At 40.6% G+C, this 26643-nt stretch overlaps 1 protein-coding gene across 4 annotated transcripts in view; it reads left to right on the forward strand.

The window, feature by feature from the left end:
- Positions 1-18081, forward strand: part of BEGAIN (brain enriched guanylate kinase associated) — a 160162-nt gene extending 142081 nt beyond the window's left edge. For all 4 annotated transcript variants that reach the window (XM_063159946.1, XM_063159947.1, XM_063159949.1 and 1 more), the window contains 3 exons: positions 8534-8641; positions 12677-12760; positions 15969-18081. In XM_063159946.1, coding sequence (XP_063016016.1) covers positions 8534-8641; positions 12677-12760; positions 15969-17342 — 1566 coding nt within the window. In that variant the 3' untranslated portion in view covers positions 17343-18081. The remainder of the gene's footprint in view (positions 1-8533; positions 8642-12676; positions 12761-15968) is intronic.
- The last annotated feature ends 8562 nt before the right edge of the window (positions 18082-26643 follow it).

Below are 26643 nucleotides of genomic sequence, written 5' to 3' on the forward strand. Positions count from 1 at the left end.
TGGCCAAAGTGCAGGACTTGGCACTGCTCTCAGGTGCAAGCGTGAACCCAGAGAGGGAAAGCCAGCCTTGCCACAGCACTGTGATACAGCAGAGAAAAATCTTCTGAGAGAGAAATACTTTATCTCCCAAGAGAGCATTTAGATAAACCTTTAGTCACAGGGGGAAAGGAAGGGGCTTGAAGTTTTCTTCTAAACAACTCATTATTGAAAGAAAGTGTCAAAAGGTGACAGGAAATGTGAATTTCAAAATTCCTAGAGCAGAACAAATTATTAAAGAGTAAAGTACTGTAAATAATCTAGCCCTTACTATTTTTATTTGGTTGGGAAATTGTCCTTGTTTAGGTAGTCAACTCTAATTAGAATTCACTTGCATATTAAAATAATCTGCAATTAATATGAATGAATATTCCAAAATTCAGAACATTACATTTGTCCTCCTAGATCATTTTACTTATTTACTCCTAGAAATTAATGCCACTTCCTCTTTCTACACCATCTAAGTAGTTCATTTAAGAAGTCTCCAGTAACTTCTCCATTTTCACAGAGGAGCCCTTGTGGCTGGAAAGGTTGAGTGTCAGGCAACCAGTTCTCAGAGTGACAGCTTTAAGCTACAAGGCTGAAGAGCCCATCTTGTGTGGCCTGCAGCAGAGGAACTTCTCCTTTTCTACCCATTCACACATTTTCTTTTTCTTTTTGCAAAATGTTTTGCTGCTTACCACTGCTGAAGTCTCCAGTCCTTTCATTTCATGATGGCCATGTAATTATTTTAAATTATTTTTCTGAGCTCCTAGAAGGAACTAAAAAACAATTATTTTTTTTTAAAATTCAGCTGTGGGCAAGGACAGACAATCCAGTCTCCTCCTGAGCCAACCCAAGAGTCATATATCTGTCACTTCCTTTTATCCCATGTGTTCATCACGAGAAAGGCCTGTCACATTGGAATAATGTTCTTGCCACTCTCTTCTTTATGTGGAAGAGCTCCAACATGACATAGATTTTTGCAGTAGGTAAAGCCTAAGGCAAAAGACACATCAACAACATATTTTCTCTGACCTGCCCATAAAAATGAGTATTTGCAAATCCGTGGTGCCACACATTTGTCTCTGAAGAATGCAGCCTTGTCTGCAACCTTGGCAGCTTGGCAACAGAAAATCACTTTAAATAAATATATATTCTTTAGGATAAATATAATGAATTAGTCGTTGCTCCTTACCATAATGTAGCAGAATTCCTGAAAGCCAGGCTCTATTAGCATTTTGAAGAGGTATTGAGACAAGGATGGGTGTCCTGGGGATTACTGCAGTGGGAAGCAAAGATGAGACAGTGGTAGATGATGAAGTGCAATCAGGATGCTGCCACAGCCTCTACATCCTTACACATCCCTGCAGTTTTGTTTGTAACTTGATAAAGAATTACCTCATAAATCTGCAAAACATTTGGCTCTTTTCCTCCATTCCTTGTAAAGATGCACATTCTTAAATAGATTTGTGGGTTTAGTGAATCTGTAAGTGAACAGCTCCTTTGGACACTCATTTTACTGCTAAACCAAAATAAGATTGTTATGCAGAGAAGTAAAACTAAAAATTTAATGTGTATTAAATGTTGCTTTCATGCTGCAATTATCAGCACCAAATCCTGCACCCCAAGGATCATGTAGAGAACTGGTATCAGTTGATACAATCTCATTACTCATTCAAAAGTCTTTCATTATTATTTGCTCTTCTGATCTTGTCAGTTCACTCTTTTTATTACAGTTCCTGCCCATGGGTGCAAGTGAGTGTGATAGGGGATATCCACTGCTCTTCCCTGGCAGATAAACTCACACAGAGCATCCATAAACAGGCACATCTGCCTGCACATCATCTGCCATAAAAACATGAAGATCTACAGAGCAGAAACTAACATGCTTAAAATCAGGAATTGCTGCAGAGAATATCCAGTAATTCCTGCAAATCTAAACCATCTTTTTCTTTTTTATGAGCCAATTGATAAAACAAGTTATGCATATGGTCTGCAGGGAAGTGCTGCAAATTGAGCAGCTGTTAACTTTCAGAGTTACAGGAAGAAAAAGGGTTTTATTTCCACCACATTTCTCATTCTCATTTTCTTTACCTTGTTGGCTATAACCCTGGCCTAGCCAAGCCCATCACCACACATGTTTCTATTTAAGACTCTGCTTACAAGATAAGAGGTCCCTTGGCTTGAGCACTGCCTTGCTCAGCTGAGACCATGACACACCTGCATGGGAAGAAGAGTTTATTTCACCTAACCTTGAAATAACTCACATTAGTACCCTCTGCAACAGTGAAGATTTTCCACATCTGGTGGGAAAGACCATTGCATAAACTCCCAATCTTCCACTCCACAAAGAATGGTTGTTTTTTATTAATTTCTCAGCAGAATACAAGATATGTACTGACAGATGCTATAAAACAAATTCATCCTCACTCATCACTGAAGTGCTGTCATTGAACGATCGCTGGGAATGCACAGGGCATCTGGGGGCCCTTTCTTCATGGTAGATAACACACTCACGTCCTCCATGATTGCTGTAATTATCAGTAATAACTAGATGTTGCATCACTGACTCCAGAAGACAGGCATTCACACATACCAAGTCAAATCTGGGGTCTGGTTGAAGCCTTGATTGAATGCCAGGGAAAAACATAAGTAAACTTCCATGCATACTTGTTCTCAATTTTATTAGGACCTAGAGATGTATTAAGTGTTTATTAAATCATCTCTCCATAACAATAAGAGCATTTACTTATAAGCAAGTATCAGCATTTGCTAATAACAGAAATTTAAACTATCATATCATAACCACCCCAGTGATCCCAGCAGTCCAGTGAGATGTGGTAGCCATACATTACAGAACTCACGGGTTGAGGTCTGACGGGATATCTGGGCATCATCTGCTTCAAACTGTCTGTTCCTACGCCCACAGCAGGTCATCAAGGACCATGTCCAGACAGTTTTTTAATATCTCCAGGAGTGGAAACTACAATATCTCTGGGCAACATTTCTCGGTGCTCAGTCACCCTCAACAGTTTAAGAGTTTTCCATGTTCAGATAGCACTGCTGAAGTTTTGTGTGTTGTGCCTCTGGTATTTTGCCCATTGCTTCTTGTCCTATCACTGGGCACCTCTGAATAGAGCCTGGCTCTGTCCTCTTTGCACCCTCCCTTTGGATATTTATCCATGTTTGATGAGATCCCACTCAAGTTATGTTTTCTCCAGGCTAAACAGTCCCAGCTCTCAGTCTTTCCTAAGAACAGAGATGCTCCAATCCCTTATCTTCCTGGCCATTTCTAAGACTCTCTCCAGTAAATCCTTATCCACTTGTACTGAGAAACCTGAACTGGACACAGTGCTCTGGGTGTGGCCACAGCAGTGCTGAAGGGAGGAATCATCTTTCTCAGCTTGCTGGCAGCACTGCCTAATGCAGCCCAGGGTTACCTCTGGCCCTCTTTGCAGCAAGGAAACACACTGGAGGCTTGTGCTCAACTAGGTTACCACCAGGACCTCCCAATCCTTTTCTGAAAAGCTGCAGGATATGCTGTGTGGCCCCAAGCATGCGTTGGTGCAAGGGGTTGTTCTCCCCAGGTGCAGGATTTTGCACCTCTCCTTGTTGAAATTCATTTAGTCCTGTCAGGCCATTTCTGCAGCCTGTGAGGTCCCTGGGCAGAGCAGCACCACCCACTGCTGTACCAGCCACTCCTCCCAGTTTCTCATCCTCAGCTGCTCAGTTTTGTCCTTCATAGGATGATTTCAATGAGGTTATAAAATATCACCATAAAACACACAGAGTTTGTTTTGAAAACTCATCCCCAGTTGTAAAGTCAGCCCTTGTTTGCTGACTACAATCCACAGTCAACTCCCTGCCTTTCTTAGCAGATACCTCAAAGCATGAGCAGTGAAAACACTGTTACTGCTGGTCTAGGAGAAAAGCGCTGAGTTAGCAGTGTTACACTGGCCCACAAAGATGGGGAAATTCTCCTATTGGAGTGTTACTTTCCTCCTGGACAAGTCGAGTAGTAGAGAATAAAGGGAACAAAATTCTGCCTGTATTCCTCATCCAAAACCACTGTAGTAAACCTCTGTCAAGGCATCCAAGATGGAACACCAGTATCACTCTGGTGGTATTTGTAACAGAAAAAGTCTCTCCCTCTCTTTCTGTCTATCATTTGGGCATTACTTATTAAGAAGTATTCCCAAAGGAATATGCTGCCCACTAATACCTTGCTGGTCAGCACTACCATTACATTATTGTCAGTGTAGCATTGAAATTGCATCCACGGAAACATTCCTTACAGGAGCATCAAGATTTACTTTGCCATGTTTGAAAGGTCTGACATTTCCACAGACCAGCACTTCCCATTTGCAAATCTGAGTCTGCTTTCCAAAGGACTTTACACACCAGAGCTCCCTCAGGACAGCAGAGACCAGAGCAAGCAGCCAAGCCTTGACTAATGGGCTGACACTGCTTAGGGTAGGACACCCTCCATCTGCTGGAAACAATGAAGGGAGGCTGAAAGATTACCAGAGAGAACTTTTAGCCTGCCCATTTCTGCTGAAGGACTAGAGTAGTAACCTTTATGGATCCACTAATATGCAAGATAATCAAATCTTTTCATCCAGCTTTTGTTACTTCTAAAATTAACAAATGATTCTATTAATTATTTCATGCTGAATCAACCTAGCAAAATTCTTTTCACCCCACTTAGATTTTAGTTGTAGGGACTAGATAGCACCAAACACTTCTGAAAGCATCAACTTATATTTTTATGTATCTATAAATATATGAGGGATGTTTTCACTGTGATAGATGCAAATTATAAAAAAGGCCCTAGGGTTCCAGACAGAGATTATTATATATTTTATTATATAACTTGGTTCCTTTGTGAAGAACAGTTATTCAATCCCTTCCTCAGATCTGATAAGGATGCACTGAGGGTCATGCTAAATCCAGGATAGGAGCAAGGTGCCCTCAGCCTCGGTGCTGTGACTGCTGGGTTCACCCAGCAGAACAAATGTGATGTGACTCAGATGTGGGCACATGACTGTAGCTCTCTTGTGTTAGTCAGACACTAGAGAGTTGTGTTCTCGTGTGCTGGCTCTGTGTCAGGGGATGAGGGGGGCAGAAGATGCTCAGAGCTGACTCAACAAAGATTTCTGAGCAAGGATCCAGCAGCCACTCAGCCCACTGCAGCCTGTAGCTCTGGCATTTTGGAGTGGACTTCAGGAAACCTCAGCCCAGCTGCAAGCTATTGGCACATCAATAACAGCACTGATATAATTCACTACTGAGTTTGGAGAGATTGGGTGTCAGCACCTGCAGAGCAGAAAGCAGTGCCAAAAGCAGGGAGGAGGGGTCACAAGCCTTATGGCAGAGTAGGAGGACCAAGCTTCTATGAGCTACCAGAAATAGAGGGATCTGCCAAAAGTGGTTACAAGTAAAATAAGCATTTATATTTGTAACTCATGATCATAGCATTGATATTATGATTCCCATCCTCCTTTCGTGCCTCTCTGACATCTGATGCTGAAAATGATTGCTTGACTGCAAGTGGAGAGCTCAAAGATGCAGCCCCCAGTGACCAGCAATCCTTCTAATGCAGCGATCCAACACCACCATCCTGTCTCTTCCAGCTGCACTGCTCTCCCATAGATGGTGTCAGGATTAAGCCTTTTTCCTCTATTTGCCACCACTGAGCCTCAATAATGCCTGGCTGAAGCCCTGAACTTCCCAAGATGGACACACAGCGTGTGGCTGATATGCCAAAGGATCTGAGTGTCCTGCCCACCTTTAGGCTGCCTCATTTTGCCACATTGAAACAGACTCTTTGCTCTTGTCAATGGCACTGATTTCAAGAGAAAGATGTGAACTGATAATGATGGAGAAGATTGGGACTGGCCTTTCCTTCTTATTCCCTCTTCTCCACAGCACTGCTGAGGTGTTTATTACTTTGGTGTCCACCTGCTGACCTGTACAGCATAAATCTGAACTGAGGCAAGTTTTACACTTCAATAAATATAGAATACCTTTAAAAGTCACACTTGAGCAGATAAAAAGTCTGGGAAACGTCATCCAAATGTTATCATAAGTGAAATAAAATAAAATGAAATCATAATTCAGATGGATTCAGCATTACTCAAATGCAGTGGAAAGTAGTGCTTCCAATGCCTGAATCTGCTGCCTTATTAGTTTCTCTCCTGAAAACTATAAATCCTTGATCAGATATTCTCTCCTGAACTGCAAAATAGAATGAGTTAAGTTCAATTTGGCTAGGCAAGAGCAGCAGTTACTGAGATCGGAGTGATTTAGAGCAACAGAGTTCTACAAATCAGCTGTCCTGGTATGACAACTTGTCATACAAGGACTGATAAAATCTTCCTTACAAGTGGTTATTTGGAAGATTACGTCTTTACTCAGTGGACCTGGATCCTTCAAAAGCATGAAATTACTTCGAAAATTGAGGGGACATATTTTTTGTGGGTACTTAGGTAGTCACTTGTCTACCTCATTACACATCTAAATACCTCTGAAAATGTAATCTTCAGTCACAGTCTCAAAGGAGACAGATTTTTAGAGGTGCACAGATGGCCAGGAGGTTTACAAAGTGCCTGGTTGTTTAGTTCACTATAAAATCAACGAGAGTTAAGGGTCTCATATAAAACCACGTTGCTCTGCCTAATTAAAAACATGGCCCTGTGTCTGGTTAAAAGCACTGAGGTTGGAGCCTTGCAAGCTCTCAAAGCTGCATTTTGGCCTTCCATGAGGAGTCCCCAGGCAGGAGTGCTGATCAATGGGAACAAGGAGGGGAGAGGTGTCAGGCCTGGACAGAGGGCTGGCATCAGCTGGGAACAGACAGTCCACAGAGAACTGACACTGAAACAGGCCAGACTACACCTTCACAAAGACACCTCAATCACATCTGCATGCTTTAAAGCAAGCTGTGGGTTTGCTTAGACCATTTGAGAAGGTGTTTTTCTTTAAATAGCAGCTTAGGATGAGAGCTGCCGCTTCCAATTTAATCACCCTCCTTTAATACAGGCTGGTGCTTTGCAGCTGGATAATTAACCTTGGTATTCATTCGGACTTCAAAACACCCAATTCCCATTGCTGTGAATTAGCTGACAATGTCAAGTGTGTGTTGATAGAAGATTTTTGTGTGACCCTGGCAATATGGCATTTGGGAAATTTCAGTCCTTCACAACTAAAAATGGGAAGTGACATCCACAGAATCACAGAATGGTTGAGGTTGGAAGGGACCATTTCTCTTCTAGTGAAATGGATCCACTAGATCCACTTGGAGATCTGGTCCAATCTCCGTGCTCAAATAGAGTACTCTGGGGCACTTCACATAGAATGGTGCCCAGGGTGATTTTTAATATCTCCTCAGCTTCTATGGGCACCCTGCTCCATTGCTCAGCCACCCTCACAGTACAGAACTCCTTCCTCATATTCAGGTGAACTTCCCATGTCCCAGTTTCCACCTGTTGCCTCTTGTCCTATTGCTCAGCACCACTGAGATTGTGAATTTGGCACTGGATTGAGTTCACTAAACAAAACAGACATGTATTAGGGTTTACCCTACTTTCTGCTCTTATGAAAATGTATCTTTCTAAAACACCCCCAAGATGTTTTTCAAACCTTCGTTTTGCAGCTCTGAGTGCACAGAGGATGCCTTGATCTCAGGGCATTCAGAAGCTGCCATACTTTTTAACAGCAATGTAAGGCTGGAGGCAGGGTATAAACGACTGTACACAATGATTTTTAATACAAGAAGCAGTACGAGAAGCACTGTGTATCAAAATGAAACAAAAGGTGGGAAGGGCCACTGGCATTTCATTCTTTCCATTGATCTCTTTGCATTTATAATAAAGAGTTACATCCTACTAGTAACAAGATTAAATTAGTGGGCAGAAAGAAATTTGAATCAGACTATTTTCCTGATATGCCACAGTGGACTGTGTTCTGCTAATGAGTGCTAACCCTGCAATCAGGTAAACATTCACCTTGAGGAATGAACAACCCTGATCAGGGCTTTTAAATCAGCCAGAACAGTCAACAGCTAAAATGAGCTTGGCTCAAACACAACTGCTTTTCTGTTTAAATATTTTTCTTCCCTCCTTATGAGGATGGGAAATAATAGCATAAGAGAAACATTCTTGTAGTAAAAGAGCAGCTCCAGTCCCTTCCATGTTGGAGACCGTGTCCTGTGACTAAGAAGGGATGTATTAATGATTGATGCTCAATAGAATGCTTTTGCACAGGCTAACTGGAGCCTTCTGTGAAGGTTCCTAAATGAGCTCAGTCTGACCTCCTTAGTTGTAAAGAACTTCACCTCATCTCCTAAGCAAAATAATGGAGAAAATAAATAAGGGGGATGGGGGGGGCAGGAAGAAAGAAAAAATAAATTTTGGTCTGTTGTGCTTTTCTCTGGATTTGAGAATGACATCAACCAGTGGACCTTTATCTGAAATATTCTGACAGTAGAAAAACACTAACTACTCCATTTTCTATGCAGGGTCAACATTATGAAGAGGAAAAACGGGCTTTGAGCCATGAAATAATTGCACTCAATAATCACTTAATAGAAGCCAAGGTGACGATAGATAAGTTGTCAGAAGACAATGTAAGTATTTAATTATTCATTTTGAGACTATATTCAGAAACAAATTGGGTCTTGCACTTCCCATGAAATTATAGTATTTTATGTTTGTATAAAATGTAACCAGTCACCTCAACAGTTAAAATTCATGTTTGTTTGTTTGTTCCCATCATTTTGTAAATCCAGCTCTTATGCTATGAGGTTGTGGTAAGACTTTTCATTGATATTTTTTTCCTTACGTCTAGCCTGAAACTGATGAAAAAATATTCTAAGAGATGGCAATATTCCCACATTGATTTTGCCATCAGTGCAGCAAACTGGTGCAAGCACATGGTCAGAGCTGTTGCAGTGACACGTGTAGGGAGTGTGGACTCATCAGAAGGATTTCAGGCACAGAGTAGAGCCCAAAATTTCCTGCCATTCTTTGATCTTTTGGTCTTTTGTCCCCAGAAGGCCCAGCACAATCCAGCTTTGCTGGCAGCAGGCAGGACTGACCCAGCCTGGTCACTCAGACCAGGGAGCAGGAGCCAGGCTCTCCCAGCAGCTGCTCATGTGTAAAATGTGCCTGTCTCTGTGTGGGACAAAGCAGGGAACATCTCTGAAAATTGTCACCCTCCATCTCATTAAACACTACTGAAAAATGGCATGAGTAGCACAGCTGGCAACAAGCTCATTAAATCCTTCCTGAGACAAACCTACAAAGACAGCAAAGAGAGGAATATTGCAGGCATTTAGTTCATTATTGTGCCATTCCTTCCACATTTAATAAAAAATTCATCTGCAGAAGACATGTTTCTGTTAGCACTTATTTTCCAGCATCTTACATTCAATCTTCCCATATTTCACATGAACTCTTAATCATAGCTGGGAGCATTTAGTCTCATTAAAATGCCTGTTGATGTGAACTCTGCCTGTGCAATTAACAGCTTTCTAACTGAAGTAAAAAGTTCCCAATCTGACCCCTAACTTTCACAGAAGCTGAGTTGAAAGAGTTACTTTATAACTCTAACAGCTATAAGTAATGGAGTGTGGTAAAAGTAATGGGCTACATCCAGGTTTTGGAAGCACAGGGACAACTCCAAATTAATTCACTTGAAATCAGTGGAGTTATTTTTGATTTAAAATAGTGTGACGGTGTTCACAGGGGTTTTCGGATGAGGAAAGAGACGAGAATGTTGACTCCCTCTTTCAGAAGGCTTGGTTTATTATTTTATGATCTATATTACATTAAAACTGTGCTAAAAGAATAGAAGAAAAGGTTTCATCAGATAAGCTAGCTAAGAATAGAATCAGAAAGAATAACAAAGGTTTGTGGCTCAGACAGAGAGCTCGAGCCAGCTGGGCTGTGATTGGCCATTAATTGGCCATTAATTGGCCATTAAACAAACATCCACATGAGACCAATCACAGATCCACCTGTTGCATTCCACAGCAGCAGATAACCATTGTTTACATTTTGTTCCTGGGGCTTCTCAGCTTCTCAGGAAGAAAAATCCCAAGGAAAGGATTTTTCATGAAAAGATGTCTGCGACAAAATAGAGGTGGAAGAAAGTTGCAGAAATCTCCCTTTAAGTATGCATCCATTTACACTACTTCATGGAGTCAGGCTTGAACCCCAATTTGAGGTGTTTTCAGTACTCATAGTTTTACTCTGAGCACTAGAATATGGTCCAGAGGCCTCAAATAACAGAACCACTTCTTCAGACTTGGGGTTGGCCCATGGACAAAGCTCTGCCCTTGCAGGTCTTGAGAAAATGACATGAAATTAAGTCAGGGGAGATTTAGGTTGGATGTCAGGAAAAGGTTCTTCCCCCAGAGGGTGGCTGGGCTCTGGAGCAGCTCCCCAGGGCTGTGCTCACAGCCCCAAGCCTGACAGAGCTCAAGAAATGTTTGTACAAAGCTCTCAGGCACAGGGGTGACTCTTGGGGATGTGCAGGGCCAGGAGCTGGACTTGGTGATCCTTGTGGGTCCCTTCCACCTCAGGATAATCTATGATTATGTCTAGTATCACTAATAAGAGTCAACATTATATTCCAAATTGTAACATAAAGGATTACAAAACAACCACTAATATTATACCTAACAGCACAGAAGTGATAAACTGAAGAATCCTACACGGGGAGAATGTTTTTGTCTCAGCAATGTTTCTTTCTTCAATTACATTTTCTCTCTCTCTTCTGACAGAAATATAAAATTATGCTTTTGATACAAAAACATATTTTAAACAGTGGGAAACACTTCTGGCATTATTTGCCAGTCATTGTTCCAGTTGCCACAGACGTGGCTGGTTTCCATTCAGGCAAACACTGAAGGAGAGAAGGTCACCCCAGGCACATGGCTTGGCCCAGCAGGTGGAGAACAAAGTACACGTGGCACATGTAGCTCACATGTAGTTTTTTCTGTAGTAATTTTTAAAGCTGCTAAAAATAAAGTGTCAGCAATGCTTTTCGTGCTCTCCATGACAACCACAGAGCAGAAAGAGAGGCACAGAGCTTTTGAAGAAAGGATTAGGTTCTGGAGAGATACCATTTCTGTGTGCCTGGGAATGCCATATGGGACTCGGGGTACCTGTCTGTGCTGTACATTGTGCAGCAATGTATATTGGGTTTAATGTATATGCAACATATCCAAGTCACATGCACATGGAACAGATTTTACTTCTAAATTGAATTCCTGGGATCTTTTTCAGGAGTGAAAATAGTGTGTCCTAATATAAAATTTAAGATCCACATAAATGAATACAGTACATTTGAAGAAGAAAGGGCATTTATAAAATCTCACAAAGACAGAGAAAAATAATCACAAAACAAAAGTGTCTAAAGGTGCTTGAATGTGAAAAAATATGAACTAATGTTCACAGGAGAACTATCCCCATCATTGAAAGACTCACAAGAACATCTTGTTGCTTCTCTTATTACAGAATACCATAAAATTGTCCTTTAAAACAGAGGAACTCTGTTTTTCACAGAAAATTTCTTTATGAGTTTTTAAGAGAATTAATGTAGCCATAAAAACTGGCGTGCGACAAAATTATGACATCAACATCAGAGAAAATCCAAATTATATCAGTATTCCACAACTTTTGTCTACAAACACATACTAATTTTTACAGATTAACACAGCCCAGTGCCCATAGCACTTTCATGCTTTGCATATCTCATCTCTGCCCACCTATAAAGTCAGTTTCTGAAGCCAACCTTGGTTTTAATGCAACTAGATAAAGAAAAGGAAAAACAAAATACAGCTCCTACCTTCAGGGAGCCAGAGATACTGGTTGAAGGATGCAGTTACACAGTCATATGTGCTAAATCAAATTTAAGTGAAGGGCAAATCTGTGTGCTGAATTTTCCCATTAAATAGACCATGGGAGCCATTCAGTACCAAGATAGCATAAGAAGCTTGCTTAAATTCTCTCCTTCCTTGTGTGGAATTCTCACGGTGATTTCTTGCCCAGTGAAAATATTCTATTCTGCAGCATCAAATATTTGCAGTGAGATTTAATATATTTCTATAGCTGCATTCTGCAAGATATTAAAGGAGCCAGGAATCATCCAGAAATATCAAAAGGAGAGTCTCCCTTTTAAAAAAATCAACACAATGTATGTTTTTGTAATTAATTTCTCCCACAGTCTCATAAGATTATTTTAGCACTTTCTAAAGTAGTATTTTAGTGCTCAACTGGATAATACCCAATAAAAATTTTCTTTTTTGCTTAAAAGATCATGGGTTTTTAGCCTTCACAGTACCATGCATGTTAACAGTATAGAATTCAGTTCTTAATGGGAAATATCCATCTTCTGAAATGCAGATTACTGTTCTGTTGTAACAGGTCTCAAAAGTTTATTCTTAGTAATCTTATCAGCCCTCACAGAGCAAAGGAGGAAATATCTCTAGGTTGTGCTAGAAACAGCAAAGCATCTTCTTGTGTTTAGAAATGAAGGTATGCTCCAAATGTCCCCAAAGTGAATTTTGAAAAGATTGATCTGGCATGGGAGAAAGGCTGAAAGCCACAAGCACTTTGCAAGCTTTAAAGAAGAGGTTATTTTCTGTTTTTTCCAGGAGCTCTACAGGAAGGACTGCAATTTAGCTGCTCAGCTTCTCCAGTGCAGCAAGAACTATGACAGGGCGCATAAACTTTCAGAGGTAATGTGACCAAACTTGTTCTGTGACATAAATATTGTATGGAAAGCAGGTTATTTTGCATGCATCAATTCCACAATTGGTTTGGCCTTAAGGCTTTTATTCCTCCACACACCCTCTTTTAACCACAGGAGGACTTGTGCTGGTGTTTGTGCAGTCGAGGGAGGTGCTGACAAAATCACAGCACCCATGAGATTTTGTTCCACCCATGATGGAACTTGAAGGAAATCTCTTTCCCCAAGCCTCTCCTACCCAGATGGGCCTGCACTGGTTGCCTGTAAAGCAAAGGTTTTGTAAAACACTGGAGTGCTGTGAACTCCAGAATGCAAAACTCTGTTCAGCAGCAGTGTGGTGAGCAGGGAAATGACAGGCCACAGGCGTCAGAGATCCTGATATAATCAATTTTCCTCCTAAAGCTATTTTCCAGTCCAGCTGGTTTCCAAACCCCAATTTTTAAATGGGCTGCCAGAACAAATATCTTTTTCTAAAGAAGCCAGAGCACCGAGTGATTGATTTCCAAGGAGTAAACTTTAATTAATAATCGTTGCTTCCAAGGAAACGAGGCTTGAGGAATAGGCTCCATAAAGGGGAGGCAAATATTATCTTAGTAAAGAAGACAGTTCTTCAGGGATCCAGGCCCTGCACAAAGCAATAGCACCTTCCTCACACATATTGCTTCAGTGAAGGTTACAGGGAATAGCCTTTCCTTCTTCAGTCCCATCAGGTCAGCATCCCCCCAAATGGCCTCTCTTGTGCAATTCTGCAATGGAATACTGCAAAATTAAATTTGGAATGTACAAACCATCTCTAAGTCAGTAGATGGCTTCAGAGCACTGAACAACCCTGGCAAATAAAGATGGACCAAGATTCTTTTGTCTTCCAGACAAAGAGACAGAACTTCCAAAGTAATCATTATCTTGGTCCTGTTATTTTTTACTGTTAACTGACTTCCCTTAGCAAATTGTATCAAGGAATTATCATTACATTACTCACACTTGAAAGCACCCTACCTGTTCTAATTAGGACCTTAAAAGCATTTAATTGTTTATTTGCAGAGAACTATCACAAATGTGAGATCTCCCCTCAGTTTCCCAGACTGTCATATACTCAGTTTAATAGGCAGTCTCCACTCATTAGTCCAAGCATTTATTAATTTAGCATGTATGAATGTGCTGTCACAGCCAATAAATTCTTTAAAAATTCAAATATTGCCTTATAAACTATTGTATATTTTCCAGAAACCTAAACTGTAGTAAAATATAGTAATGTGATAGCAGTATCATTTTAGTAATTCCAGTTTCCAGTGCAGTGCCCATAAAATAACATTCTTTTAAATACATTTCATAATCTTAATAACATGTATAAAATAGATCAAATAGTGGTGCTACAGGATACTAAAATAAGAGCTGCCCCATACAGCAAATTCACATTAAATTAACTGTATTTCTTTTTCCTCATTTCTATGACTTTTTACACCAGGCCTATTTTACAACCTGTTTATTCAATCTTTGTTGCATCTGTACTTACTATGACTAATGTTGCTGCCTGCCAGCAGACTGGCAATATCATTTATTTCCAATGGAGGACATATGAGTTAATTAGCAACATAATGATTAATCTAAAATATCCTGGAAGGTCTGTTGGTTGAAAAAACACAAAACACTCGTCCTACTACAAATAACAGGAATGTCATTTCACTACATGCCATATTTTTAACAGAGTGAGGTGTGGGGATTAAAATAGCTTTAAAAACTTCCCAATGAAATTAAAAGAGGATCTCTGTATTTTACAGAATGCAAGACCATGGCAAGGAGCAGGTACCTTAAATTTCCTTTTTCAAAAAATAGAGGGGAGGGGAACAACTGCAGGTATTTGTGGTGTTCTCTCCTCTAGAGGAACAAATTTAAGGAGGAGGTGAGATTGCTAAGGTCATAAGGTTAACCATTGATTAGTTTGTAAAGAGGAACTTGATTTTTAGTTATAAAAGCAAAGTTCTGAGTAAATCACAGCACTGAAGGGATTAATTCCCAAGTGGCATAAATCAACAGGAATATCGAAGGAGCAAACAAAGTCACAAACTCAAAACTTACTCCAAACATGAATCCAAGAATTGTGATTTCCAGCAATAAATAGGGAGAGGCAACCTCTCTCATATTGCTTTCTGAGCATTGTTAGAGATCTCAAGTGAGCAAGGCAGATAAAATTTGACAGGAAAGCGTGCTTGGTGATACCTGAGTAGGCTCCACCAAGGAATGTCATCTCTCTCTCTCTTCTGGTCCACATGACAGAATGGCAGGTGAAACCATCATCCACAGCCCTGGTCCTGACTTTCTGAAAAAAAAAAACCTATACGATTTCTTATACACAACAGACTTATTGATTAATTCTGTCACAGGAATATCAATGAGAATTCAGGTCTTAGTGCTTTTTTCTGCCAGTGTGTTGAGGCTTATGTGGATGGTTGATCTGACAAGCAGTGTCCAGCTGAAGGGGCAAGGAAGGCAGCTTGATCTGCTTCTTCCCAGCACAGGAACAATCCTGTCACAGCAGCCAGCACTTCTCCTATAAGTGTCAGTCAGCTCCTCTGCGTCTTCAAACAGCATTGTTTATCAAAGGTGATGCTGGAGGGCAGGAGCCAATTTGGCATGGGGTTGTAGACAAGATGAGCATGAGGAAAGACAAAAGGAGAACAGAATAGATATGATCTCTTCCTCCTTCCTCACTCCCACAGAGACCTCTGCACACCCACACTCCAACTGCAAATCACACCCAAGCACACAGTCTGGAAAGTGTTGCTGTAGGCTGTAATTCCCTTCCTGCCTTTTTAAGATTGTTGTTTACTACATACTTTATTTACATCAGTAAAATAGACCTGGAAGGGCTGGGTTAATGGCTGGACTTGAGGAGTGTAGAGACCTCTACTGACCTGAGCAATTCTGTGATCATTCCTATCCAAGCTGAATTAATTGGGAAGGAAACATTTCAGTTTCGCAGTGTTATCCGTAAGCAAAAGCAGATGAAGATGTACAAATGTTAAGTAAACAAACAAAAATCATTTGATTACATTTGTTTCAAGAAATGCACAAAGATTGTGGCCATCACAGAGAACCAAGTATGGTGAGCTGTGTAATGTCATAAGCAGCACTCATCTGACACCTCTATTGACATGTGCCCTTTTCTCCTCTCTCCTTGCCATCTCTTTATGTTGCAGTTGCCGACTGACTTTCAGGAAAGAGTCAGCATCCACCTGGAGAAACACGGCTGCAGCCTTTCTGTCCCCTTGTGCCACACTTCTTACGCCGATACCATTCCCACCTGCGTCATTGCCAAAGTGCTGGAGAAGCCAGACCCACACAGCTTGTCCTCACACCTGTCAAGCCCATCCACCAGGGATCTCAATTTTCAGGACTCTGCTGGAAAAGCGGGACAAAGAGCCCAGTACAAGTCTGACATCTACTGCAGTGACACGGCGCTTTACTGCCCCGAGGAGAGGAGGAGGGAGAGGCGGCCGAGCGTGGACACGCAGGTGAAGGACGTGGGGTTCCTGCGCTCCCAAAACTCCACGGACAGCACCGTGGAAGAGGACGGCTTCCACTCCAGCTTCTCCCACGAAGCCTTCCCTGAGTACATCACCTCTCTGCCGACCTCCAGCTCCTACTCCAGCTTCAGCGTCACGTCTGAGGAGAAGGAGAACGCCCAAGCCAACACGCTGACGGCCTCGCAGCAGGCCATCTACATGAGCAACCGCGAGGAGCTCTTTGAGAGGAAGTCGCCCGCGGGCTACGAGCACCAGGGGAGCCCCAGGTTCGCCAAGGCCAAACCCGCGCAGCACATGGAGCTGGCTGAGGACAACGAGAACTCGCCCACTTTCACCCGGACTCTGCCCCCGTATGCAAACGAACCTTTTCATTTCTCAGCCATAACACCACAGCAGGCTCTGGCAAACCAGAAAATGAGGAACGAGTGCAGGAGCACCCACCTTTCAGAAGAAGACTTGCCGGGGCGGTGGAGGCAGCTGAGCGTGGAGGACATTGGAGCGTACTCCTACAGGAACGCTGGCAGGCTGTCGCCCTGCAGTTTCTCGGAGCAGTACTACAGCAGCCCCATCAAGAAGGGGGACAGTCGAACGAGCCCCATCTATGCTAGCTACAAAGCAGACAGCTGCTCGGAGGGAGATGACATCTGCCAAAGCAGACTCGTGGACTCTTGCTTCCTGAGAACAGACAGTGGCCTGAACATTGACATCAGCACAAGCTGTAAGCAGGACAAATTGCCCACTTACAAAACAAAAGAACCAAGAGACCAAAAAAACGAAAGGATCACTGTCCAGTTATGCAGTAGCAAAAACATCGAAAACAGCCCGGTGTTGAAAAGAGAATACGTGGACGTGAGCCCCAACAGCTCAGCAGAGTCCCTCAACCAGAGCTCAGTGGAGGCCCCAGAAGTGCACCAGTCTTCCATGGACCAGGGAAGCCATCCGGGGGCCCACAGCAAGCAGCCGCAGTTCCAGCGCACGGGGAGCACTGGGCTGAGTCGGAAGGACAGCCTTACAAAAGCACAGCTATACGGAACCCTTCTCAACTAGGCACCTCCCCACATGGCAATAAGACAGCAGACAAAGGGAAGGAGAGAGCCTTTGATGCTCCTAGTGAACCTAGAATGAGGTTCTGAGAAACAGGATTATTATGAAATATATATTCATAACGGTACTATATGTTTAAAACAGAATCTCTTCAAAAACGTTATACAGCACTTTTCACTTGACATCCTTTCCACATGGGAGACTGTCCCCTCCCCTCTTTTATAAACCTGAAATATTTTTATAAACAAAAATGTATTTATTAGACTATCCTGAGCTATTTGAGCAGAATTCTTTTCCCTTCAAGCAGGTTTCTTATTTATTTTTGTGCATGAGGCCATCTGTGCCTAAATTCTTGGAGGAAAAGGGTAAATCATGATGACAGTGACAAAAAAAATAAACCCACCTGATAAAATACCGTAAAATGTCATGTGAAATAAAAAAAACCAAGAATGGTGAATTTCAAGAAGTATATTTTTTAACAAGAATGGAATTGTATCTTAAGTTATTTCATACAAATGTATTTATGAGTGACTAATGTATGCACAAAGTGATACTAATATTTTGTTCTTTTAATCCACTGTGTTTCTGCTTTCCTATTTTTCCTTGTATACTACCTCAAAAGTAATTGAGGGTTTCTTTGTCACATTTTCTGTAGGCTTGCATTTATATTGTCTAAAATGCATGCAGTGTCATAATTAATACTGTATTTTGCATAACTTAATAAAAGACACCAGTGGATATATTTTGGGGTTGTTTATCCCTTCATTCAGTAGAACATGGAATTGCTCTGAGGGGCACCAGTCCAGCAAAAGTTAATGGCTAAAGCTCCTGAGCTGGATTGCTTTCTAAAGGAGTCCCTGTTTTTCTGTAAACTCCAGAGTTTAACTGGTTCACAGCCCATGGCCTCTGGGTGTGGGAGGATGACTTCTCATCAGCCTGTTGAAAGTAAGCAAGGAAAACAAAAATGTTTATCCACAGTCTTGAGTTCACTAGACAGGGGTCTGCATACTGAATGAGAGCAGAAAATTACTCAAAAACCAGTGAAGTAAGCTCCTCCTCTATTACATACTTGACACAATCTTTTATGCCTTTAGGACTTTTATGCCTTTCTTCTTATGCAGCTTGGTGTTTCTAAGAGTGATTTTTCTGAAGCCTAAGGAAAGTCTGGAAAATCTGTAGCCTTTACCCCTGAGTCCAAGAAGCTGTATTTTAACCTGTACTTCTGGCATTTCCTCCAGCAATTTTTCTGTTTCTCACCATTTCACCATTATAGAGTATACAACTGGGACAGGAGGAAAAGGGAGAGAGCAAAACGAGAGGAAGAGAAAAACAAAAAGGAGAGAAAGGGAAATCCTGAGGATTTTCTTCCCAGCTTCAGTATTCCTGCTTGGTAAGAGGTAGAATGCAGCAATAAATATTTAATAATTATTTTAAGACATGTTCACATGTCCTATACTTAAAATAATGACTCTTGACAGTTCATGTATGGGGGAAGACCTTGCTTAATGCAGTACGTGGTAGTAATCAGTGGGATCACTGTGGAAATATAAACTAGCTCCTTGTAAAGCTAAAATAATGATCTACTCAATAGTTATTAAAAAAATATATTTTTTCTGCTGATTCTCTGAAAGCAGTTACCTGGCAACTGACTAAAACCAGGAGTACAGAACTGTTCATTTCCCACATAAGTATCTTCCATCATGGGGCCACAGATTCTGTGCACTTGGCATGAATAATTCCCATTGCTCTCTATTTCCATCATGTACAATATAAAATTTGTCCATTGTTGATGTGTGCAAGTGCTTGCTGTGCTCTTTGGAAGATCAGGCACCAAGTCCCTGCAGTTCCTCCAGGTTTGTTGCAGCACCATGGAAAATAATGGGCACAAATAATATCACACAGGTAAGGCACGAGATAGCCCAAAGTGGTGCTCATTTCGGTACAAAACTGTCCCAGGCCTTGTGATTTTATGCTCCCAAACTTGCTCAGAGTGAGTGTGAGAGGTAGGGCAGGCTGCAAATAATTCCATGAAGTCGATAATAAACACATACGATGAGGTTTCCAAAGGCCAAGAGCTACTTATGGCAGGATGTGACCTGCAGTAAATTGACTTGGAGATCCACAAGAGCTGTTATTTCCCCTTTGAAACACCAAGACAGAAAACAGATGTGAAAAAAACCTCACTGTTGACTCATTCAGGTATATAAATTTAAACCATCCCTAAGGCAAGACATTAATTTCTCTGGTCAATGAATATAAGGATTTGTATGGAAGAGGTGAAAATTAACTGTTATCTCACCTAAGAAAATATGTAAGCTATGAAACAGTAAATTGTGTCATTTATGAACTGGAACACAGTGTCAGACTAATCCTTTTATAATATTGTTCATTATTTGACCTAAAGTGCTACTTTGGCAATTATACAAAATTACATTTCTTCTAGATATTATATCTCTGATTATTTAATATCCTGTTCTATTATATTCCTTCATACTTCTGCAGTTTCAAAGTCTGCTTCTATGCTTGACTTAACTCTTTTTCTCAGTTTATGTGCACTAATACATAGATTAAACCCAGCCTTTTCAGCCAATTAGTACAGGGTTTTTTGTGAAATAGCCCATAACCTTGTAACATTTTTCTGTAATGAATTCTGTTACAGAAAATTATATTAATGAATTTCAACTGAATCAATCAAAATAGCTATTAAAATTCTTCAGTTTTAATATGTCCATTTAAACTTCTCCTTAATTAGTAAAACTGATGGCAAGTTTGCTAATCTTCTATGAACATGAGAAAAAGTTACAATAATGCACCAAAATTTTCTCAGATTTCCAGATACACTATGGTTTACTTTATTTTTTAAAAAATAACTTGGAAATATTATAATAAAGGATTTATTTCTGTGATTTTGGGGTTAATTTTGTCACAGTAAGTTTAGATTTATTGAGACAACCACAGGGAAAGATCTGAAGCATAAGGACAGAATTATGACAGATGTTTTCACAATAGATTCAAATTTTCTTTGTGGTAGTGTCTTAATTTTTTTCTTACCTTCAGTTTTCACACCAGGAGGAAGTAATTCAGAAAAATCTTGATGAGTTTTGGAGTATGTCATTGGAGATATTGAAAACAGCCAACAGAGTTCTGCTGTGCCATCAGACAACTGGCTTGTACAGACTTACAGGCACTGAGATTTTAGGAGATTGATCCTTGTGAGAAAAGGAGCACTTAGGTTCTGTAGGACATTTCTGACAGAGAATAGCACCTGAAAGATCCTTCTCAGAAGATCTGACTTCCCTTTTATCATTCAAGTAGATGTAGTTTGATAGGCTCTACTCTTATGTTCATTCAATTACGAGTGTCTCCAGAAAGTAAAACAACAGATTTTCAGCCAAAGTGCCACAGACCCCTCCACTCCAGTGGCAGAGAATTTGCCATGAAATACCTCTACCCAAGGACATGGGAATGGGAAAATATTCAATTTTCTCTTAAGCATCATAAGAACGCCAAGGTGGCTCCATGCTGCCACAAAACCTCACTTTCCCAAATCAAATTTCATATGCAAGATTTGTGGGTAACTATGGCAGGAATTCTTGTTTGATTAATTATTTCATTTGCCATGAGTAAGAACAGAAAGGGCAAGTAAAAGAAGTAGCAAATCCCCAACAGTGCAGCGAAGCAGAAGATGAAAAATGTCTTTTTAATGATGAAAACCAAAAGCAGAATGAATATGACACACAACACTGATCAAGGGGAAAGGAAAGGGGGCTGAAAGAGATCAGAGTCAGACATATTGAATCACATATCAAAACAGAAAAGAATACCAAAATATTTCTAGGGATATGGGTTATAATTCACCAGGAACAACAGTGCAAAACTATTATGAAGTCATGAAAAGAAAATGAATTATTGAGATGTTTTTTCACTCCCAATTAATCTTATAAAACTGTGCAAAATCTCAATCATTATGAATAATGCAGGTCACTTTTGTTAAACTTTTTACAAGTCTAGAAATAGCAAAAATTTTTAAGTTTAAATCATGGCAAGCCATAACACAGGTCATTACCAACTCAACAGTTTCTAACTTCTACACCCAAACTAGAAAATTAATCAAACTAATTCTTTCCCCTTCCAGCACTTTTAATTAAAAAGAATCCATAATCTATCACAGAGCATGATTATGCAGCTACTTAGATTAATTTCCCCTTGTTTAATTTTAAAGTACTGATTGACATCCTTTGGACTTTCATATAAAATTCTTGCCCTCTGTTCATGTTTGCAACACTGTAACCTTTACAGACTATTGTTATATGTCTCCTTAAATTGTGTAGATGAGGTCATCTCAGATTTTTCTCTTGGAAGACACTCCTTTCAGGATATTAACTGCTTCTTATTCATTTTACTATGAGCTGTTCCAACCCCCTGTACAAAATGCAGTTGAAGGAAAGGTGAGGGCAACGGATTAGAGCAGCTTTTATTGACTCTCCCTGCTGATCTGCGTGCATCAAACCATGGCATGTTGTCTACATGGTCTTACATCAACATTACCAGAAGTTTTTCATTGCTTTCCCAATCTTTCCTCCAAGTCTTTGAAAACAAACTTCATTGTTACAAACAGCTCTAGAGATTCAGTTATTCTTTGACAAGCTGTCACTCATTCCAGTGTCTCCCACATTGTTTTCTCTTTGGTATTTTCTTTTTACTGTATTTTAGTAATTGAGAGGGTTTGTTTGGCTGTGGTTAAAAAGAGTAATTTGAATGTTTATGCAATTAAAGGTTTTGCTCCTTCTGTACCCCACAAGGTCTTAGGCAGCAGCTTACTGCCCAAGGCACCAAGGTTTTGGAACAACGACTTCATCTGCAAGGGCCAAAACAAGATGCATAGATACAAGATGTAGTTGTTGGAAAGTATCCCTGATGAGAATTAAGTGCCTCCTCATCAACACACCCATCATGATAGATATACATTAATACTCTAACTGTGATTATTCAGAAAAATTCTAATTTTTAAAGTTAGCTCTAATGAATGAATATTTAAATATATTCAACCATTTCAATTTTTGCTTTGCAATTTATGAGTCAGAGCAGACATGCACAAGCTGCAGAGCCATAGCACAATTTACTACACCGACAGCTCTATGGTTTAGAAGAAGAGAAACAACAGCAAATCCCAGAATAATTAAAATTTGTAACATCAATGTCAGCCCGCGTCCTTTCCCATTCCAGGTTTTCACATGTGACATTGAAAAACAGATCATAAAGAATAAAACATCCTCAGCACATAAGGGTTATAAAATTCAGCAGATTCCCACTCAAGAGGTTTTTTGTTAGAGTATTTATTGTTACAGAAGAAATCCTCTTAATCTGGAGACCAGTTGTGTGGGGTGACATGAGAAGGGACACCTACACTGAATGTCCAGACAGCACAAAACCTCTCTCCTCAAGAAACCACTGTGCCACCAACCTGAGGACATGGGAACAACAGCAGTTAGCACTTCTAACTAATAAATCATGAGTGTTGACTCTGGTGGGATTATTTTTGACAAGGAGTTAAATCCAGATTTATGTTCACTTGACTTAAATTTGTCAATTTACTTCAATGGACCTTCAGCATTTCACAGTCTTTATCCTCCCAAAATGAGGGAAATGCTGTTATCCCCAAAGCCCTGGGAGTTACACCAAGATGACATGCCTAATCCCAGAGAGATAGTAAGGAGTTAGCTATTTTAGCTTTAGCAGATTTTAGGGATCTTGGCCTTTTGCTCATGCTATAACTTGAGAAGGAAAATTAAGAAGGAAAGCTCAATTTCTCAAGCTCAGCCTTAGCACAGGAACTGAATCATTGTTTTCTGATTCATCCCCACTTACCTGAGCTTTCAGAGTCCACAATAGCCTGAAGGTGAGGAAGGAAAGAGCTGACACTGGAAGAAAGAAAATTCAAAATTTAATCTCTGCATTCAAACTATTCAAAGGCCAAATTACTTCTAAGACAGTCATGCTTGTCTACAATAAAACTGGGGGTTTTTTCCGTATTTTACCCAGAGAATACATACACTGCCAAAGAAAGTATGTAACTGAATTGAGAACTTGCATCTTGCTGTTTGGAACCAACTTGGATTTTCCTGAATGGCTGGAAGGATACATAAGGGAATGGAGGCAGAGCAAGGATGGTTGTTCTGTCAGCACAAAATGCAGTAAAACTTTCCAGTCACAACATTTGCTGGATTCCCCTGATTTTTAGGGTACATTATGAAAAAGTCCCAGGAAAAGGCTTTTAGAAACAGGCTGTTTTCTTTCAATCTAATTTTGCCTTGTTTCCCCCATCTCTTTTTAAAGAGAAAAAGAAAAATCATGTTTTGCAAGCTGCAGTGATATGGGGGTTTTTGTTAGAGCTGTCAGTCCTGCCTATAAACACCTGACTTGTGTCAGTAGGGAAAAACAATCCTGAAACTAAATCAGTTTTACAGAATAACATTTGCTACTCAAGGAGAAATGGTCTAATTGAAAAGAATGTCAGTAAACAGCTCATTACTGAGATTTCAGAGTCCAGAAAGCCGAGTTGTGGGAACACAACAAATCCAGTGAAGTCACACTTTGCAAAGACCCCAAACAATTATTTTATTTAAAATAGGTTTGGACTGCCTTTTACTTTTCTTTCATTCTCTATTGATGATAAAGATGAAATGCACTTTTTGGCACTCTAGATGACACCAATTAAACTTGATTTCTTGCTTCAGCTCATAACTCCACTTATCTTTGACTTCTAAGACTACTTTATTTTGAGCTTTAAATTTCTGCTTTGTTTAGAGAGACAGTGTTGTTCCCACTCAAGCAACCTAACTTCCAACTCATGAAAATGCACACACAACTCCCAAGCCCTACCAAACAGGTAATTTGTCCAACATTTGTATTTTAACCTTATAAAAAGTTAGGATAATTCTTCTATCTTTTTATCCTTTAATCTTATGAAGGATGGAATGTCTCTTATTATTTGATTATCTAGTACTTGACAAAACAGTCCTTTGATTATAATTGCATAGGCCATGCATATTGCATTGCCTGCCCACCATTACCAAATACCATATTTCCTTACCCTGATTATATTTTCCCCCTTTGGATGTGAAATTAACATTTCCTATTCTCATGTGAGTCCCTGGGCTACACTACCTCACCTCACACCTATGTATACCTAATACAGAGAAATGAAGGGAACAATTTGAACTCCCAGTATTTGAAGAAAGTCCTTTACCCTGGGCTCTCCCTTTCCCTTGCTGGGCCTTTCTCCTTGCAAAGCTTCTTACACCGAAAGAGCAAAAGCCTCAGCATACAGTATTTGGAAATTACTACAGAACAGCTGGGATCCACCTCATTTTTCCACAGACACTGACACTGCATGTATCATATTTCTCAGCACTCTGCAGTTTATATTTATACTCACTTGCAAGCCAAAGCTGTTTATCAATTCACACAAAAAAAGTTCTATTCAAAAAAAGGCATCCTGGCCACAAACTTCCTTGGCACATCAGCACCTTCTTCCCTTAGTGCCATCCACACTAGCTAGACACTGATACTGAGGAATTGCTCTGGATATTCTCCTGCTGAGCAGATAATGCTTCACACAGCTGTTGGAAGAAAAAGCTCTTAGTGGAAATAAATAACCCAAGCAAACAACAAAACAGGGAAGACTCCAAAGAAGCAGGGCTGTTTAGAGAGCCCATTGGACTGCACTGGTGCAGCTGCCAGGGGGGTGATAAGGAAGCCCTTCTCCCCCACCTGAGAAAGGCTTTCCACCTCATTGCAGAGCACACTCACTCTGCAGGAGCTGCACAGCTGGAAGAGCCTGGGAGAAGCCTCATCACTCCAACACTGCTGGCAGACAGCAACTAGCAAAGTCTCTTTCTCAGCTACTCTTTCAGAGGCTGGTGACAGTCAGATTTGATCCCATCTGAACCAGCACCAGCCTCAGACGACGCCTTTAAGGGTCTCAGTTCCTATACAGATGCTGCAGGAATAATTGAATCCACACAGCAGCATTCCCTCATTACATCAGTGATGGAGATTCCATGGGCTGTCTGTCTGGGCAGGTTTTGAAATCTGTGGCATGCAAAGTGCAAAGGACAGATGTGAATACTTGGTGGGGTGAGAGGAGGTAAAATGTAAGGCAAGAATACAAGAGAGAGAGGGGCATGTCTCCATTTCATGTCTTGGGCTACACAATCCTAGCTTGGGCTACACATTGCACAGTGACAGACAAGAGAATGAAGTCAGACCCATCAGAAAATAAGGGAGAAACAGCAACCAAGCCTGGGAACCTCCCAGACCTTCAGGATCAAGACTACAGTTATCTTGCATTATTATTGCTGAGTCTGCTTCCTGTTGTCCAAGAAACAGAGACTGGGAGTCAGGAGAGGATTCTGTTTTCAGTGGGCTCACAGGGCAGACCTGAGAAAATCCTGGTGTCCCCTGATGTTGCAGAACCACATCTGCAGAGCAGGCAGCAGGGCAGCAGCTCCTCAGAAATGTACAACAGTGATGAAAAAGCCATATAGCATAACTTGACTTACCTGTCAAAATTTTTCCTATTTAATGGCAGTGTCAGAGTCAGGCTTCTCCCTCATTGTGCTGGCTGAATTAATCAATTTTTCTCTGCTCCAACCGTGTGTGTGTGTCAGGCAGGAGCTACCCACTGCATTCAAATCTTATGGTTTCAACATTCATCAGCATTTTCTCTCCTCTCTGAGCACTAGTGAAAGTTTTCGTGCCACAGTTTATTTACAGTACATTCAATTCATGCCTCTAGCCATTCTAGAGACTTCCCACACACCAAGTCCTATACAGGCTTCAGGGCACATTTTAAACCTACTGAAGACACACAGACTGCACTCTCTGTCTATGGAACTGTCACATTTAACTGCCTTACACATTTAAATAACATTGAAATTATTCAGAAATTTAGACAAATTAAAATACAAATTGTAGACATACTACTGATCTTGATTCTTGTCGGCATTCCATTTAATAAATTCTATTTAATAAATTATTTTCCCTTGGACTGCTGTGCTGGGATTGTTTGCCTAGAAAAACAGCAGAGATTTTTGCTGGGCCAGTCATTTATCTTTGCATGTGTGCCCACATCTTTAATAGGAGGAAATTATTTCCCAGCATACAGCTCACAAATTTATATGAATTATTCCCAAAAGTTATACATATATATTATCATATAATTACATTATGACAATTTAATTTTGATTGTAAATATTTTATTAGTAATTTAGATTAGTTCCAATCCTCCAGCAAGAGCATT

Source organism: Melospiza melodia, chromosome 6 (genome assembly GCF_035770615.1).
Source record: "Melospiza melodia melodia isolate bMelMel2 chromosome 6, bMelMel2.pri, whole genome shotgun sequence".
NCBI lineage: Eukaryota > Metazoa > Chordata > Aves > Passeriformes > Passerellidae > Melospiza > Melospiza melodia.